This window comes from Oncorhynchus kisutch, linkage group LG8 (genome assembly GCF_002021735.2).
Source record: "Oncorhynchus kisutch isolate 150728-3 linkage group LG8, Okis_V2, whole genome shotgun sequence".
Taxonomy (NCBI): Eukaryota; Metazoa; Chordata; class Actinopteri; order Salmoniformes; family Salmonidae; genus Oncorhynchus; species Oncorhynchus kisutch.
Window position 1 is genome coordinate 44,574,645 of NC_034181.2, and position 18,251 is coordinate 44,592,895.

The 18,251-nt window shown below is 46.0% G+C and overlaps 1 protein-coding gene across 6 annotated transcripts in view; it reads left to right on the forward strand.

Moving 5' to 3' along the window:
* LOC109895623 (multiple C2 and transmembrane domain-containing protein 1) overlaps positions 1-18,251 on the forward strand; it is a 212,987-nt gene that overhangs the window by 177,850 nt on the left and 16,886 nt on the right. For 4 of the 6 annotated variants that reach the window (XM_020489477.2, XM_031830418.1, XM_031830420.1 and 1 more), the window contains 2 exons: positions 833-889; positions 9,330-9,431. In XM_020489477.2, coding sequence (XP_020345066.1) covers positions 833-889; positions 9,330-9,431 — 159 coding nt within the window. The remainder of the gene's footprint in view (positions 1-832; positions 890-9,329; positions 9,432-18,251) is intronic. The other 2 variants (XM_031830422.1, XM_031830423.1) reach the window with 1 other exon arrangement.

The window sequence follows — 18,251 nt, forward strand, 5'->3', positions numbered from 1 at the left end:
AGTTCAATCACTGATCTGAGTCAACCTGTTTACAGTTGACTGCTCCATCCTTCATTGTTGTGTAATACAACTTTGAGCACCTGTTTTTTTCCCCCACTTTCCTCCTTGCCTATAGCTAATGGCAAGAGATTGATTCAGAACCTAGTTCATGTGCTTATGTAGGCCTCCGAGGTGATTTAAAAGGTCATTTGAGCAGTTGAAGAAGATACATAACGTACGTATGGTTAATAATGATGCCTTTTATCAGAAAGGTCAAAACAACAACTTTTCCACAACTCCTTAACCTATTTTCTTCAGCATCCCACACATGCATACATACATAGAAATATTTTAATTTTTATTTTTACTTTCACCCGCTCTCTCTCTACCAGTCTCTCTCTCTCTCTTTCTTTATCTGTTCTCCCTTGTGTGTGTGTGTGTGTGTGTGTGTGGGTGGGGTGGGGGGGGGGGGTTGTGTGTGTTATGGGGGTTAGTGGGAGGACCCTACTGAAATGGCTGTTGTTCCATCAGTTAGGGACCAGTGAAGCAGATAGTTACACTTCTCTGTCACTGGGGCTTCCTCTGCTGGAGGCCGTCCTCTCCTCTCCTCTACCCCCTGTAGTGATAGGAGAGGTAGGGGAATGTGGTCAGAGGTGGGCTCAGATTGGCCTGGAAGACTAACAGTCCCACAATCAGCTCTGTATTGATTTGTGTTAACATCAGCCATGTGTACAGTATACTGTACATAGTGCAATCTGTGGTAATGAGAATGAATGAGAATACCTGTCTGCCCCACTTGTGTATTTTTAAATCTCTCTCTTCTTCTCTTGTTCCTGTGGCAACCGCCGTGCAGCAAGCGATGGAGGACTTGCTGGAGGACGAGGATGAGGACTATGAGAAAGATGACAAGGTAATTATCTCTCTCTCTCTCTCTCTCTCTCTCTCTCTCTCTCTCTCTGTATGCTGTCAAGGGACAGGAAGTCTCTGGGGTGCCAGCGTTCCACACACAGGAAATACAAACACATAGATGCATTGTGTACACTCCATTTCAATGCACTCCAAACTTCAGATGCACACGTTCAAATGTGCACGCAGACACGCACACATCCAAACTTTGAACATTGTTCGTCGTCTTCCTGAAATGGGTCCAGACACGTGGTCCTCTGCCTGTTGTTACCCCTTCATGCATAGCGTCACGGTTGCCAGTGTTAGTGATTTTGCTCTGCTTCGCTCTTCTAAAACGTCCCCTTCTCTTCTTTATGTGGCTATCTACTGTATTTGGAATGCTGATGTGCAGCGTTGGCCCGTTGCGCCGCCGAGATGGGATCACGCTTAAAGCGCCGACTTTAAGGAGCTTCAGGAACTATTTAGGAGCGTTATCTTCTCAGTGACTTAGTAATAAAAGAGAATTTGTGCTCAGCAGCTATCAGGTAACAACAAGTGGCTGCTTTAGTGGGTTAGCTCGCTCGTTTACACAATGGCAGCTTGTAGCCATACTAGCCTTGAGCTTCCTAATCCTTTCTAGTCCTAGTCAGGGAGAGAGGCGGCGTTAGGCTTCAATGTTACAGAACCTGACATTTGATACTTGCAGTAAGGTTTTCATAGCACCTAAAAGACAACAGAGTAGAATCCTGTCGAATAGTCCCAAACCAAATCTGAAGTAATCGTTCCCCAGGTTCTGTTTTGTTTCAGGAGGATATTTGTGTGCTATAGAGTTTTTCCTGGTTCTTCCTATGATGTAAATGGCAGTACGTGACATGTTGTGGTTTGTCTGCACACTGATTCGTGGTTATTGTTGTTGTTTTTTGCCCAACACCAAGACCAATTCGAATATCATCTGATTTAGCATCTCTGGGCACTACTTTCGACAAAAATCTCTTCAGTCTGTCCTTTTTATTCAACTTGTATGAGCCTTTGACGAAGCAATTTGTTATCTGAAATGAAATAGCCTGAAGACTCTCTTCATTTAGAGTGGAGTTATTTTAGGCTGACCTCTTTCCAGCCCTTTGAAATATCCAAAGTGCCACAAGTGTCTGTGTGAGATCACAGGGTTAAAAAAGCAGATATTATGTGCACTCCAGTCCACATGCGTCTCGGCATTTTCATTCCCCCTTCCTCCAGCGGCTCTGAGGGAAAAGTTCCACGGCTGCAAGGTTCCAAGGCTTACGGTGTACGGGGCGGCGATTGAAGATATGCGTTAAGCAACCTTGAACCTTTTTTCACCTCTCTATCGCTCTACTTTTCTTTTTCTGCATTTCCTCCCTTCCCTCAGAAAAAAATAAACAGGCGTTTGAAAAGATGCAGATTATAGAAAGAGGGGGAAAAAAATACATTTCAACTTTCATATTGAAATGAGGGAGCTGCAGCTCGCGGCGTCTGTCAGATTGAGTCCTGAGCTGATTATTCCACATAAGAGGGCCCTGCTCTTTCTGCACACAGGGCTGAGGCGCCGGATAGCAAGGCGACCACAAAGGCTACAATTGACCAACTCTGGCTTCATACATTTTGATCTATCGCTCCCCTCAAATGTTAGCATTCCATTTGAGCTGTAGGGAAGTTGAAAGGGGGGTGTTTTTCTTCTTTATTTCACCAATATCTGTCTCTTCAAACCACCCTAGCCCTCTCCCTCACTCTTTCCCTCCCTCCCTCCATTCCTGCCCTCCCCCGTTCTCTTTCATTCTTAAACCCCCCCCCCTTATTCCCTGGTTAAGTGCACAACAAATGGAGTTTTGAGGCTGAACAAATTTGTCATTTCCATTCTCACTCTCAGGTATTGAAATGACCTGACGCTCTCATTACCTCTCCTCTTTGCTAAAATTGTATAATATTAAGGTCAGGTCAGAGGAGGCCTTTTTCAGGCACAAAGGTAGAAAAAAAAGATTAATAAATGTGCCAAGGCCTCATTTTAATTGAACCTGAAGCATATGTTGCAAGTATGTGCAATCCGTTCCAGATGTTCAGTTCTGGCCGTGTGCTGCTCTTCCCTGTGCACCACAAGGCAGCTATTAGCTGGATAACCTTTGCTCCGGGGGCTAAATGGGGTATTACATGGCAAAAAAGTGGAGCACCTGTTTTTTATTGGGGAGAGGACCCCTTGCAGGCTTTGCCGAGGCCGCCACATGTGTATCCACTTAACAGATTGTTGGGCAATCGTGAAAAGTGTCTTTCTTCTTAGCCAACGCTGATATTAGTCACTTACTCTCAATGAAAGTCCAAAGTCCAGGCTAATTGATGGGGACGGCTCAGTTGTTAAACCCAAGCGGGCACCTGAAGGGGAAAAGAAGAATGAAGCTTAACTCTGTGCTGCTTCTCCCTCCTCTTCCTCCTCCTCCTCTTCTCTCTCTGGTGGTGTGTGCGCGTGTGTGTGCATGTGCGTGCGCGTGATTGCGCTCGTTTGAGCACGCTGCGTGCCTGCCTGTGAACTGTCCACGTGGGATGAGAACATGATATCAATGCAGAAGACAGTTTTCATAGAGCGTTATAGTACCTGTTGAGATGGTCCAGGTGAATAGCAGTGTGTGTGTGTGTGTGTGTGTGTGTGTGTGTGTGTGTGTGTGGCAGGACTTAAAGATGTTCAAGATGTGTTTCCTGCGAACCCTTCCACAGCCAGTAAATTCATGGCAATGACTAGACACACATGTGCGCACACACGCACACACGCCTGCACACACACAAACACACACACTTGATATACCAAGGTCTCAATGTCAATAATGTCAACACCTGCATTACAGTTGAAGAGCTAAACACACACTAACAGAAAGTGGCCATATTCTAATGAGGGTGTCATTACCTTGGCTGGCACTGGTTCTCACCCCTCCCTCCCTCCACGTCTCTCTGGGCTCCTGCCTGTTGCCTGTCTGTCATCCTCCATACCGGCCCTCGCTACAGGGGATCCAGCAGGCGATGGTTCTGCCACCACACACCGTCGGCACACACACCGCCGTCTGCTCACTCATCCCTAAGAGAGAGGGAGTGAGAGAGAGGGAGTGAGAGAGACCTGTATGATTAACAGACAGCGACAGACAGACACACTCACACACCTACCCCCTGGGGAAAGGGTTCTACATGGAACCCAATAGGGTTTTACCTGGAACCAGAAAGGGTTCTTCAAAGGGTTCTCCTATGGGGACAGCTGGAGAACCCTTTTAGGTTCTAGATAGCACCTTTTTCTATAAGAGTGTACATGTCAGGCTGGTGACAGGAAAGAGACGTGGATTTCGAGCATTTGAAAAGGTGCTGAGGACGTGGAAATGTGCCTTTGTCGGCACTCCCCCTCCAAAACATAATGATGGCACAGCACTGGGCTCAAGCCAGAGAGCAACTTATCTGCCGCCATTGTTGCAACCCCTTATTACTAGTCTGTTCAACCTCTCTTTTGTATCGTCTGAGATTCCTAAAGATCGGAAAGCGGCCGCGGTCATACCCCTCTTCAAAGGGGGAGACACTCTAGACCCAAACTGTTACAGGCTGATATCCATCCTGCTCTGCCTTTCTAAAGTCTTCGAACACCAAGTTAACAATCAGATCGCCGACCATTTCGAATCCCACCGCTATGCAATCTGGTTTCCGAGCCGGTCATGGGTGCACCTCAGCCACGCTCAAGATCCTAAACGATATCATAACCGCCGTCGATAAAAGACAGTACGGTGCAGCCGTCTTCATCGACCTGGTCAAGGCTTTCGACTCTGCCAATCACCGTATTCTTATCGGCAGACTCAACAGTCTTGTTTTCTCTAATGACTGCCTCGCCTGGTTCACTAACTACTTCTCAGAGAGTTCAGTGTGTCAAATCAGAGGGCCTGTTGTCCGGACCTCTGGCAGTCTCTATGTGGGTGCCACAGGGTTCAATTCCTGGGACCGACTCTTTTCTCTGTCTACATCAATGATGACGCTCTTGATTCTCTGATCCACCTCTACGCCGACAACACCATTCTGTATACATCTGGCCCCTCTTTGGACACTTTGTTAACTAACCTCCAAACGAGCTTCAATGCCATACAACTCTCCTTCCATGGCCTCCAACTGCTCTTAAATGCAAGTAAAACGAAATGCATGCTCTTCAACCGCACCTGCCCGCCCGACTAGCATCACTACTCTGGACGGTTCGACTTAGAATATGTGGACAACTATAAATACCTAGGTGTCTGGCTAGACTGTAAACTCTCCAGACTCACATTAAGCATCTCCAATCCAAAATTAAATCTAGAATTGGCTTCCTATTTCGCAGCAAAGCCTCCTTCACTCATGCTGCCAAACATACCCTCGTAAAACCGACTATCCTACTGATCCTTGACTTCGGTGATGTCATTTACAAAATAGCCTCCAACCCTCTACTCAGCAAATTGGATGCAGTCTATCACATTGCCCTCCGTTTTGTCACCAAATCCCCATATACTACCCACCACTGCGACCTGTATGCTCTCGTTGGCTGGTCCTCGCTACATATTCGTCGCCAAACCCACTGGCTCCAGGTCATCTATAAGTCTTTGCTAGGTAAAGCCCCGCCTTATCTCAGCACACTGGTTACCATAGCAGCACCCACCCTTAGCACGTGCTCCAGCAGGTATATTTCACTGGTCACCCCCAAAGCCTATTCCTCCTTTGGCTGCCTTTCTTTCCAGTCCTCTTCTGCCAATGATTGGAACGAATTGCATAAATCACTGAAGTTGGAGACTTATATCTCTCTCACTAACTTTAAGCGTCAGCTGTCAGAGCAGCTTACCTATCGCTGCAGCTGTACACAGGCAATCTGTAAATAGCCCATCCAACCAACTACCTACCTCATCCCCATATTTGCTTTTGTTTGTCTGCTCTTTTGCACACCAGTATTTCTACTTGCACATCATCATCTGCACATCTATCACTCCAGTGTTAATTTACTAAATTGTAATTAGTTCGCTACTATGGCCTATTTATTGTCTTACCTCCTTACTCCATTTGCACACACTGTATATAGATTTTTCTATTGTGTAATTGACTGTTTTTGTCGCACTGCATAAATCACTGAAGTTGGAGACTTATATCTCTCTCACTAACTTTAAGCGTCAGCTGTCAGAGCAGCTTACCTATCGCTGCAGCTGTACACAGGCAATCTGTAAATAGCCCATCCAACCAACTACCTACCTCATCCCCATATTTGCTTTTGTTTGTCTGCTCTTTTGCACACCAGTATTTCTACTTGCACATCATCATCTGCACATCTATCACTCCAGTGTTAATTTACTAAATTGTAATTAGTTCGCTACTATGGCCTATTTATTGTCTTACCTCCTTACTCCATTTGCACACACTGTATATATATTTTTCTATTGTGTAATTGACTGTTTTTGTCGCACTGCTTTGCTCTAACTTGGCCAGGTCAGTTGTAAATGAGAACTTGAGAATTGGCCTACCTGGTTAAATAAAGGTGAAATAAAAATAAATAAATAGAAACTGCTTAGACCACTGCGCCATTGCAGTTCACAATTCTCTAGCAAGCAGGGAGACTAGTTGATGATACTGGAAACAGGTCTTTTTATTATTATTATTATTATTATTATTATTATTATTATTTAAGCCTTCCCCAAACCATAGCCCTAACCTTAACCACGCGGAATCAATACCTAAACCTAACCCTGTTTTAAACCCTGTAACGATGCAGAATTAACCCTGTAACCACGTGGAATTAACGGGTCAAACCTCAACGCTCATCCAATTACGTCAAATTCTATGAGATCAGGTTGGTACATGTATGCCATGGGAGCTTTCGGTGTAAGTACAGGACAGACTAGACTTTCCAGTAGCATCTGTAGGGACTGAATGACATCTTTGTCGCAGCTTTGTCTTACACAGCCTGCTGTCCAGAGCTGGAGTAAAGTTATCACCTCCAGGGTCCCTGTGTGTGATAGCCTGTCTCACAGAGCGGGATAGAGGGGCTGAAGAAGCTCTGAGATTACACTCACTACGCATGGCTGGTCACTGGAGTCGCGCTCGTCTCGCCTCAGGACTTACTGCTAGCCAGATAAGATACACACTGCAATCATGTCCCACTCACGGCTTTACCGCGCTCACACACACACACACACACACACACCTCACCCACACGCCTCTTTACACCTACTACAGATGTCAGCCTTCTCCCTCCCTCTCTCTCTTTCCCTCTTCCACCTCCCTTTCCTCTTCCCTTCGCTCTCGCTTATTCTATCTTTTCTCACGCGCTCTCCTCTCTGTCTCTCTCTGTCTCTCTCTCCCTCCCTCCCATTCACTTTCTCGTTCCGTCCTGTCCCTCTCTGTCTGATGCTGGGTTTGTCCTCTAGAGTAGTTTGAGCGTTGGTACCCACACAGGGCTGTACGTGCGTTACGTACGTTGGCTTAGAAACACCAGGGACACTTTGACTGCGTCACATGTTCCAGTGAGGTGCCCTGATGAGGTGCTGGTAGAGACTCTAGACAGTATAGAGAAGCATTGTTTGTTGTTGTTCATTCTTTGTTTTCGATTATGTCGACTCAACAACTTAGTACAGCGAAGCAGCCCTGATTTGTTCAGCACATGTCTGTCCCATTTCCCAGTATGCTTCCTAGGCATTACTGTACTGTGAATAACACATAGACATTTCGCTACTCGTCATTCGAACATTCATGTGGACTCAGGTGTGATGGATATTCTAAGTTCGAGTAAGGATCTCTTGAAAAGAGATGAAGAGCTGACAGTACCCCACTCTCCCTCTCTCTAGTCATTTCTCTATCTCCTTATCCTTCTCCTCTGTATTGCTGAGGCAGGCTTTTTACCATCCCCTCTCCCTGTAGGCGAAGGACACACACACACACACACGTTCTCTGCAGGGCACGCACACTCATGCTCACACTGGGAACACACTGGCACATTGTTCAGTATAATTTGGGAAAAAACACTGTTTGTGTTATTCAGGCTGTATGTCATTTTTCGGGGAAGCTTTCATTGAGTTCCGCCTGACAATTAATGGCACGAGAGAGAGAGATAGAGAGAGAGAGAGATATAGAGAGAGAGAGAGAGAGAGAGAGAGAGAGAGAGAGAATCAAGTGATATCACTGCTATGCTGTTAAGGCGAGTATACAGAGATACTATCTGCTAATAAAAAAAAGTTGGTAATCTCCTCGCCGTTACCATGTGGAGTCAGTAATGGAGGATATCATGGGGGTTCTAGGCAGCTGTGGCGACCTGATAGCAGCTCTGTGTTTATCGATGGCCTGGCAGGTGTCTGGGTATTAACCGTTGCTGTGTTGCTTCGTCGACGCCCATGGCGCCGTAGCAACACACTTCCCGTTCTCCTGACCCCTGGGCCTAACAGCAGCAACCTTAATACGCTACACCCCATTTCACAGCCATCGCTACCTCTCTCACTCTTCCTCTTCTCCGACTTTCTCCCTTTTTCCTCATTCTTCTACCTTCGCTGTTTCTGTCCTGTCTCGGAGCCGTCTTTCCGTCATTCCCTTTTGCTTCTCTTTCGCTCTCCCTCTCTATCTGCCTCTCTCTGTTTTCCTATCGCGGTGACATTAGAGGGGAAAACACAGGTAACATCTCAGCAGTGTGTAATGCTGTAAGATCTGATCCTGGTACAGGCAGCATTGTGACAATGTGGATCTGGGCGTGGAGGGAGACGGTGCTTATCTGCAGATAGCACATGGAGCGCAGGAGCCGCCGGAGCCCCAGCTCCGCACTGCGCCGCGCCGATCCGCCGATAGCTGCGTGCTCCGATGTAATTGGACTAAAGAGTGCGCGGGGGGGATTATTTTTAATACTCTAAAAAGTGTGACTGAAAAGTTGTTCTGGGGCTATTGAGCTTGTGATTCGCCATGCATGTCCTCAGGTAACAAGTTAGGTTGTTTTTTTTTAAGTGCGGAGGAGAATAAAATAAAGAGAACTTTTGAGCTGCTTCTGAGTTCTTTTCTTCTCCCCGCCTGTGAAGGATGAAAAGCTTCACGCTGTTAAAAAAAAAAAAGGTGCTTTTTACTTTTTTTGCCTATTTCTTTTTGGGAGACGCTCCTCGGAACTGCATTTTAATCATGTTTGGCTAATAAAGAGTGAAAGAACAAAAAGGTGGGGAGAAAAGTGTGGAGGAGTATTGTCTTGCAAAGCAAAGTGTGCCACATTGTTTGCCATTTTTTTCTAACACATCAGGTGGATTATTTTCCTCTCTCTCTCTCTCTCTCTCTCTCTCTCTCTCTCTCTCTCTCTCTCTCTCTCTCTCTCTCTCTCTCTCTCTTTCTTTCTCTCCCGTTCCCCCAGATATCTGTTCCTCTGCTCTGCTGCTCAGCCTTGTTTTAACCCTTTCCTTTGTGTCCCTGGTTTAAAAAAAACAACAACATCTTAATCTATTCTGACCCACAAGGTGCCTAGGCCCGGCCATTCGGATGACGGCCGACTGCCTGAAAGCCATATCCTTGTGGATATGTTGGCTTCCTGGCACTTTGAGTGGATACGGGTGATGGTGGTAAGTGTGGCCCCGCTCCGGCCTTCCCGGTGTCCCTGTCTGGCTTATATGGCTCATCGTCTGTCTGTCCAGCCGCTTCGCCTGCAGGCTCTCTCTCTGTCCTGCCAGTCCCTGTCCTCGTTTCATTGGCACGCTCGCTCCGTAACACACCGCGCTATTGTCACCCCCGACACCACCCATCCCAGTTCCTTTTCGGGATAAGAATGTGTGGGGGGGGGGGGGTGTTCCGGCACGGAAAGTTGCCCTCCTTATGTGACTGTAGGATGGTAGGATCCATCCCAATAAGGAAAGACAGACGGGAAGAGACAACATCCTCTGTAATGGGAAGTTAAACCCAAGCTCATCATGCAGCGATCATTGTGTAAGCCCATGGACCTTTTCTGTTCTCCATATGACGAGTCTCAGGTGTCAGATGACCATTCACAGATAACAGTTGCTAAGAGGGCTTCATGTCCCCTATCTAATAGTTACACCATCTGGGAACGCTTTGCTAGCTGTATGGGTGAGCCATTGGTGTGGGTGTGTGTGTGCCCGCCCCCTGTGCTTAGAGATTCTGCACCGTCGCTAAGCCAAGAAGGCCCTATCCCCCTGTCCTCAGGATACCACTGCTACCTACCTGTCACGGCCTTCTAGTTGAATCAGCTACACATTCACAACCAGACGATCCAGACGTCTTGACTCTGATGGACAGTATATGGAAGAGAAATGCCACCAGCCCCCTGCAGCCTCGGTTAAAGCAGATCTGCACTTGTAAACCAGTGAAAGTTGCCTTCTGTCAGAGTATCAGAGGTCTGTCAGGGTAGAATGTTGGCACTGTTGACAGACATGGAGCTCTTCTATCCGCCCTCTGATTGGCTGGAATCTGGAGCACATCACATGATAGCGGCTGCGTCTGTGTCTCAAAGTCAAACATGGGAAGAGGCAGTTGCTACCTTTTCTTTTAACAAGAGTCATAAATGTGTAATGAGTGTTGAGGATACATATTTTATGCTGCTTTTGAAGGTACGATCCCATCACTTTTTTTTTAAATACGGGAATTTTCCAATTGTCCCGGTCTCTTGTTTTATCTCCGCACATGAATATGTAATGACATTTCAGGTGTTATGAAGACTGAATAAATTGGCCTGGATTTTGTAAAGCAAGTTGATGAATCAGAGAAAATTAACTATCAGCACGACTTACTCTGTCAAATTACCTTGTTTCACCACAGTGTATTGTGACAGGGAAAGAGTGTCCCACTGTTTGAAGGCATGTACCCTATGAAGGAATGAATTGAATTGGTTTAATTGAAACCATTGCAGACCCTGTGGCTTGTCTCGAACCAGGATTGAGAAACACAGATGGTATTTGTGCTAGTGTATATATTGGATATATAACCTTTTATTATTGACTGTACATCACTTATAAATCCCTGAATTGCCTGTGCCTTTAACCCAGGTTCTCAGAAAACAACGTAAGTTTGAGAGTAGAGTTGTGCTGGGACTGTTGTGAATGTGACAGCCTTGTTTTTTGGAGATGGAGAGGGCAGCGGGCTGAACCAGGCCAACAAACGAGAAGAGTATCGGTGTCCCATTCATCACCCGCTGCCACCCGGGAACCTGGAGAGGACAGGGGAAGGGAGAGTAGGGGGACAGGAGGGCAGGAGGGCAGGGGTGAGGGCAGGCAGGGGGAAGCATGGCAGAGTGAGGGTCTTGGATGGTGGAGGAGGTTTCCGTAGGCTGTTGTGCCCGACCTTGAGTCTCTCTGATGGAGAGGCTGGTGGGTGGGAGATTGGAAAGGTGATCATGGCAGCACTACCCCCGGCCCCATTAGAAGTGCACGCACACACGCGCGCGCCCGCACACACGCCCGCCCGCACGCACGCACGCACACACACACACACACAGATAGACTTTTTAGGATGGAGCCATGGGACGTAGAGGTCAACCTGAAAATAAGCCTCCTCCACCTCCACTTATGTGTACATTTATCCTCGGGCATCTCGGCAACCCTCGCCATGGGAACAGGCTGGGTGAAAAGCCTCAATAGAATGAGAGAGTGTCTGCATAGTCCACCTTCAGCTGCCACAGTTAACTGGAGTTTGACTTTGGCTCCTTCGAAGCAACACCCCACACACTCACATAGATACATACATACACCCCCCCCCCCCCCCGTTAGAGAACTGAGCGCTCCTGCATGCCTTCCCAAGACCCTTTGTGTCTGCGAGCGCCACTAGATGATAGGGGAGAACGTGCGGAGCATCTCGGGGCCCAGTTAACCAGATATTTATGTGGTTGTGATAAGAGAGGGAGGGAAAAACGGAGATGTATTCTCCATATTCACCCAAGGATTACTTGTGAAATAAATAATGTATTAACACTGCTGCTTTCAAAACGAAACATCTGCCTCTTACGTCGTGCTGGCGAGGTGCCAGCAGCACAGTGCTATCTCTAGCTGGTCGGAGGGAGCTGAAGTTGGGACATGTCTCCTAATAGGAGACATGTCCTCTATGAGGACCGCTGGTACAGTGTGGTCACGGTCTGGCCATGAGCATAGATCACTGACCTTCAGGGATTAATAGTGAACGAATGGTTATCAGACATAGACCTAGCTTGGGGCCGCAAGCCATCAGGTTTGATCCTGCAGCTTCCCCCTTCCGGTTGGATTGTAGAATGGTGCGAGAGGTACTGTACTGTATAAACCAGTATGTCTCATGGGCACTGTAGGGTCCTGTTTTTGAGATTCATGTGTTTTTGTTTATAAACTAGATGGATAAGATAACTGCATCCTGTTTAGGCATCCCTCCAAAACTGTCTTGGGTAATACTCATGTCCTACAGATGAGCTGCTCAACTTCAATCCTTTTTTCAATTTTTATTATCTAGGGAGGAACTTTGGTAAACAGTGCCGGTGGCTAAGAACTAGATTTGTTATCATTGTTTATATCAGTTTTATGAAATTCTAAAGATTTGTTCTAGCATTTTGATATAAGAGCTGGGTCATTCCAACAATTCGCTGACTTTTGAGAAGTGCAACTTTGATTTCCCCTCATTTTAACATTCTGTTATAAAAGACCACATGTTCAATTTACTATAGTAAGTGCCTATTAAGTGCCAAATAAAGTAACAGGGTTGACCGTAACAGGGTTGACGATTTCATCTTAAATCGGCCATAAATCCCCTTGTGACAGGGGGAATGGAAGCTTGTGTGCAACAGGGAGGCACAATTGAATGCAACCTTCACAAAAAATGTTATGTCATTCTTAAAACGTGTCTCGCCTGTTTATCTATGGGTAAAGGTTTTCCACCACAAAACACCAGAAAATTGCCAAAAAGCGTAGAACCAGCTCACCTACTTTTACACTCTGATTTGACTATTAGATGTTCAATATTTATTTAGGGGGAGAGAAAAATATATAAAAAGGAATAATTTCACCATCTGAAACGAGAGTTCAACTCACATGACAGGGTTGATCTTAACACGAGGGACAGACGTACAATGAATCACTAATCACAGGAAATAAATAATAGGCTTCAGATACGACTTGGTCAAAGCAACAAAAATAATGATGGCTTTACACAATGATGTTAAAAGACTTTGAGACATGTTGGGGTTAAGCTGAATTTTGGCACTTCTTTTATTCATATAATATACATTGAAGTGTCCGTGTGGTCTACATTAAAAGGCACTTTGTTTATTGCAGCAGGGTTTTCAAATTCAATATTGGCGCAGAGTTTTGAACTAAAAATAACAAAGGGACGCGAAGGGCACTCTTTTCGTCAAACAACCCAGCTGCATTTATCCCAAGTGCACTCCCATGTAGCTCCGTGGTGCTTTTACTCTGAAACCATTCGGTATTTTGCGATGCCTGAAGTTACACTGCGTATTTTGCTTGAATCTCTTGTTAAAACGAAATAAATATGAGCGAGCCAAACCCACGTAGTCGACTCTTGATTTGTTGTTATGTCTGTGTTGTTCTGCCGTTGCTAATTCTGAGCCTTGGCTGGAAATGGTGTCACCCTGAAAGCATTTAGCAGCTTGAATCTTTACTGCCGTTGTTTCGGAGGTGGAAGAGGGGGATTACGGGCTGTCTGCTGTTACAGAATCAACAAGAACTGTTTCAAATGCCCCCTGGGAGCCTTAAATTAGCATCCTGTCACGTTTTATATGACATTTCAATTTTATTGTGCGCCACAAAAAAAAGGGAGGGGCAATTTAAGCACAGCAGCGAGCGGTCACCAGAGTTTCACACTCATCCTGACTGCCGTGGAATAGGCTTAGGTTTTTTTTATGATGTGTCTGTTAGGGAAGAATAATATCATGTGAGATGCCATCTTTATAGATGGTGACCTCCCTCCTTCTCAAAGCCTTAAGTCAGTTCAGAACTAACTGTCTCTATAGAGTTCAAAATGGCTCATCTAGTGTCCCGCCCTACGGCAATTCCTCTCAGACAAAAACGAGAGCATAGACGACACATACAACGAGGCATATCCTATTCACGTCTCCCTTTTTTAATGCTTGGACTTGTGATGAAATGAATTTGCAGGAACGTCGTTGCCCTCCGATTCACAATGCGGAGGAGTTCAGTCAACCTAACTTGGCTGTGCGTATATGGAGCGCTCTCCAATGTCACCGTAGGTTGTCTTTCCTCGACAGACTCTTACCGAGCTCCCAACATTCTAACGGGTGTCGCCTCCATGTCTTCCCACATAGAGAGAACTGCTCCAGACACTTCTAGGAAAGGCTAGCTTAGCAGTACGGGGATCAACACACAGCTGACAAGCAAACACACGCACACACTTGCGCAGGTGCAGGGCACGCACACACCAGTGATGCGCGGGTTGACTCATAGCCACGGGGCGGGCGGGTTAAGGGTCATGAAATATTGTGTGGATGAATGGCGGGTGGTTTAAATAAAAGAGACAACAATGAAATGCATGTGTAATTCTTGTGCAGTTCATATCTATAGGCTACATTGAGGTTTTTCTTTCATTATTTGAATCTGGCTAAAGCCTAAGCTTCAGGGCCTAACTACAGCCTACGCGTGCCAAATGCACGCCACTTGCCAAACACATTTGGGAACTTGGGCAGAAAAAGTTAACGTGGTTCCACAGAGGCAAAAATCGGTGAAACGGAGAGTTTAAAATACAAAAGGCAAGGGAGGGCCAGAACAGTAATGTTTGGGAAAGATTTGGTGAAATGGATTCAAAAGAGGATGATAGCAGTGCCGGCTACGCTAACGTGTGATGAATGTGAGGCGCTATACAAATTCGACAGTCCCAAGACGGGGGGCTTCAAACATGTCAAGGGAACTGTACTATTCAGATGGGTTGAATGGAATAGCAAGTGGAATCTGGACACGGACTGTTGGTCTATAACCTCTCACATTGCCGTAATATATTAACCCCTGCAGAATGAAGCATTTCTTGCTGTGAAATGATACACAAAACGTGCAAAACCCGTGTTTTAGGTACCGTCTGTAAAGGTGATCTCTTTTAGCAGCGTCATAGAAGCCGATTTAGTATTTCAACCACATAGAATATGCATCCAAGCCGAACTGAAATCTTATCAGAAAACATGTCGTTTTTCACAGCTTTTCATCTCCTTAAAACAAGGTCAAACTGATGTCATTGGGAAATCTTTTGCACAGGAAAGTCTTTGCTCTGTGAGAGAAGCGGAGATGAAAGAGGGAAACTTTACAGGTGTTGAAGCATTTTTATTCTATCGATTTATGACATTCTTATGAGCAAGGGTTTATTTCATCTTCTAGGGCAAGTAATGACTGGAGAGAAACTGCATGTATCTCATTATGATTACACTGACTAACAAATAGCGTACCAAAATGCAAATTATAAGCAGAAAATATCTAAATTAGGCTTAAAATAAATCCCACACCCCCTGTCAAAAAATTGTTCCGCCGTCTCTGACTGCACAGCCCATTGTCTATATTTGCGGGTTAGGGTCGGGTGCGGGCTTCAGATTTGACACTTTATCACGTATAGTCTGGGGGGGGTTGCGGTTTATTAGCAATTGCAGGTTGGTGCAGGTGAACCTGCTGACCCACGCATCACTAGCGCACACACACACACACACACACACACACAGATACGCGCACTTGCACTCACACAGACACACACACACACACAGTATGGACATATGCACTCGCAGTATGAGTGCAAAGTGCAAATACACACAAATAAACATACATAATTATTTTTTTTTAAACTCCAGCAGAGAAACCAGCCCTCGAAATCTTGTGGCTGTAAAATCCCAGTGAGGGAATTGACGTCAGAATGTTTGCCCCTCACGCTGAAACACAGGCCTTTCATGTACAGTACACCCAGCAGGGCTCAATGCAGTTTGTCTCAGATATGAAATAGAGCGTCCCTCTGCTCCATAAGGTTCTGCTGCTGAGTGGCACTGCACCATATGCTTTAGATTGGACTAAATGATCTGTTGGAGAGAGCAACACACACACACACACACACACATATCCATCTGAACTGGCATATACCGCGCTGCTGTTTGTGTGTGTGTGTGTGTGCGCGTGTGTGCCGTTCTCTCCAACAGATTGTTTTAGTCCAATCTAAAGCAGGCTACGTTTGATGTCATCATGAGGAGAGGTCGATAAGCACTTCCGATGATCTAATGATCCGTCAGGAACACCCATTAGGTAAATTAGAACATTATCCCCCGTGCAGGACTTACAGTTGGAACAGCACAGTCCAGATCAACCAAACACCGAACGGAAGCCTCAAAACGCTTGCTTTTATATGCGCTCCCTCTACACCACTATAAGGACTTAGGCTGTTTGACAGACGTTGGAGCAGAGTCATTCCAATGGCAAACAGAAATACAGGCCCACCGTCCCCAGTAAAGACCCAAATCCAGAGAGGGGCCACCGATGATGAATGAGAAACCATTCAATCCTAACCTTACAGATGCAGTAACTTAATTTGATCACCCTGTTTCAGGAGAACTTTCCTGCAATGCAGAACATTTCAAACTTGTAGTGTAATTGAGGTTTAAAAAGGCTTCTAAAATTTGACATTTCCACTTTGAAATGTCAGACTCGATATTTCCTTGTCGAAAATTAATTATAATTCACATTGTAATTCACATTTCCTGTTGCTGTAGGATTATTTTCCTGCCGTAGCAAACTGGCTCAAATTATGATCCCACATTTGTATGCGTGTGTGCATGCACATGGAGGAGCACACACACGTATGCACACATGCACAAACACACACACAGCGTGTTTTCTTCCATTCTCCTGGAGGTGCAGAATCCCATATCACTGACTCCAAGTCTGTGACTTGTAGTTCAGAGCCCGTGGCGGTGGGGTGAGAGAGTCAGGGGAGCTGATCGTCGTCTGCGTTTTGTTTATGTGCAACAAACTTCCCTGACATAATTAGACTAGACTTTTTAATAAATGCACCAACGGAGGCAGACATACCAGTGGCCCCTGCCTCCACACTCCCTCCACACACACATTCATTATGAATACAGCTCTAATGATGGGAAATGAATCAAGTCATCCATTTTCAAAGTTGTTTTCTTTTTCAAGTCAGTGAAATGTCAGCACACATTAGACGATTACAATGTACCTCTACAGTCCTGTGAGGATGGGTCACAAAGACACAGACCTTGAAGCAAACAAACAGGCCAAATCTTCACAAAATGCAACAGAGTGTTTCATCTGGCTCTCGTTCCTATTTTCCCCCATTTGTTCTGTCCATATTTGGAGAAGTGTATTTTTAATATTATAATTTAAAAAACGTTTACCCCTTTTTCTCCCCAATTGGTAGTTAGAGTCTTGTACCATCGATGCAACTCCCATACGGACTCGGGAGAGGTGATGGTCGAGAGCCGTGTGTCCCCCGAAACGCAACCCCGCCAAGCCGCACTGCTCCTTAACACACTGCATGCTTAACCCGCCAGCCAGCCACCCCAATGTGTCGGAGGAAACACTGTATACCTGGCGACTGTGTTGGCGTGTGTTGCGCCGTCCCGACACAGGAGTCACTAGAGCACAATGGGACAAGGACAACCCGGCCGGGATCGAACCCGGGTCTGTAGGGACTCAGCTAGCACTGCGACCGCTGCGCCGCTAGGGAGGCCCCGGTATTTGGAGAAGTTTGAGTAGATGAGTACAGTAGAGAGTTGGCTCGGGTGACGATTGGTTACCATTGGGAGGTCTAGCACCGCAGTCTCCCTCTGTCCTTAGCTTGTCTTCCTGTTAGGTGTGAATAGGCCTGGTATGTGACACCAGGACCCAGCATTAGGGATCTGCCTACACTTACACTGTTGACCAGGCCATGGAAACCACATGACAAGTGTGACATAAACTAGTGACATCAGCTTGTTGTAGGCCAGGTTCATCTGGCATAAAACTAGCCTATAACTGTTAAGTAGGGTTAGCAATGGCATAGCCTCATCAAGACATGCAATTGTACAACACCGACAAGAAATAGGACAGAAGCCTACAATTCGATTGACTTGTTTGAACTTCATCATGTCTGACGTGTAGCGGACGCTACACAATTTTTTGTTGTTGTTGCCGGCGCCGGATCATTTACATACACGCGTGAAAGACATTTTCAAAATGGGAAGGGCGCCAACATTAAACGTCAAAGTCAAATCCTCATCCGAGAAGCAGACACGAGTCTGCATTTTTATCCTTCTTTCAACACGCACACTTTTGAAGACACGACACAGGCAACTTTTGACCTTCGCAATGATCTGTGAATGGCGCTGTCATCCAAGACAGATGCACTCTACACTCTATAGCAATGCTTCCCTCGGCGATGACGTTATAGTGCATTGGCAAGGTCACAATGGA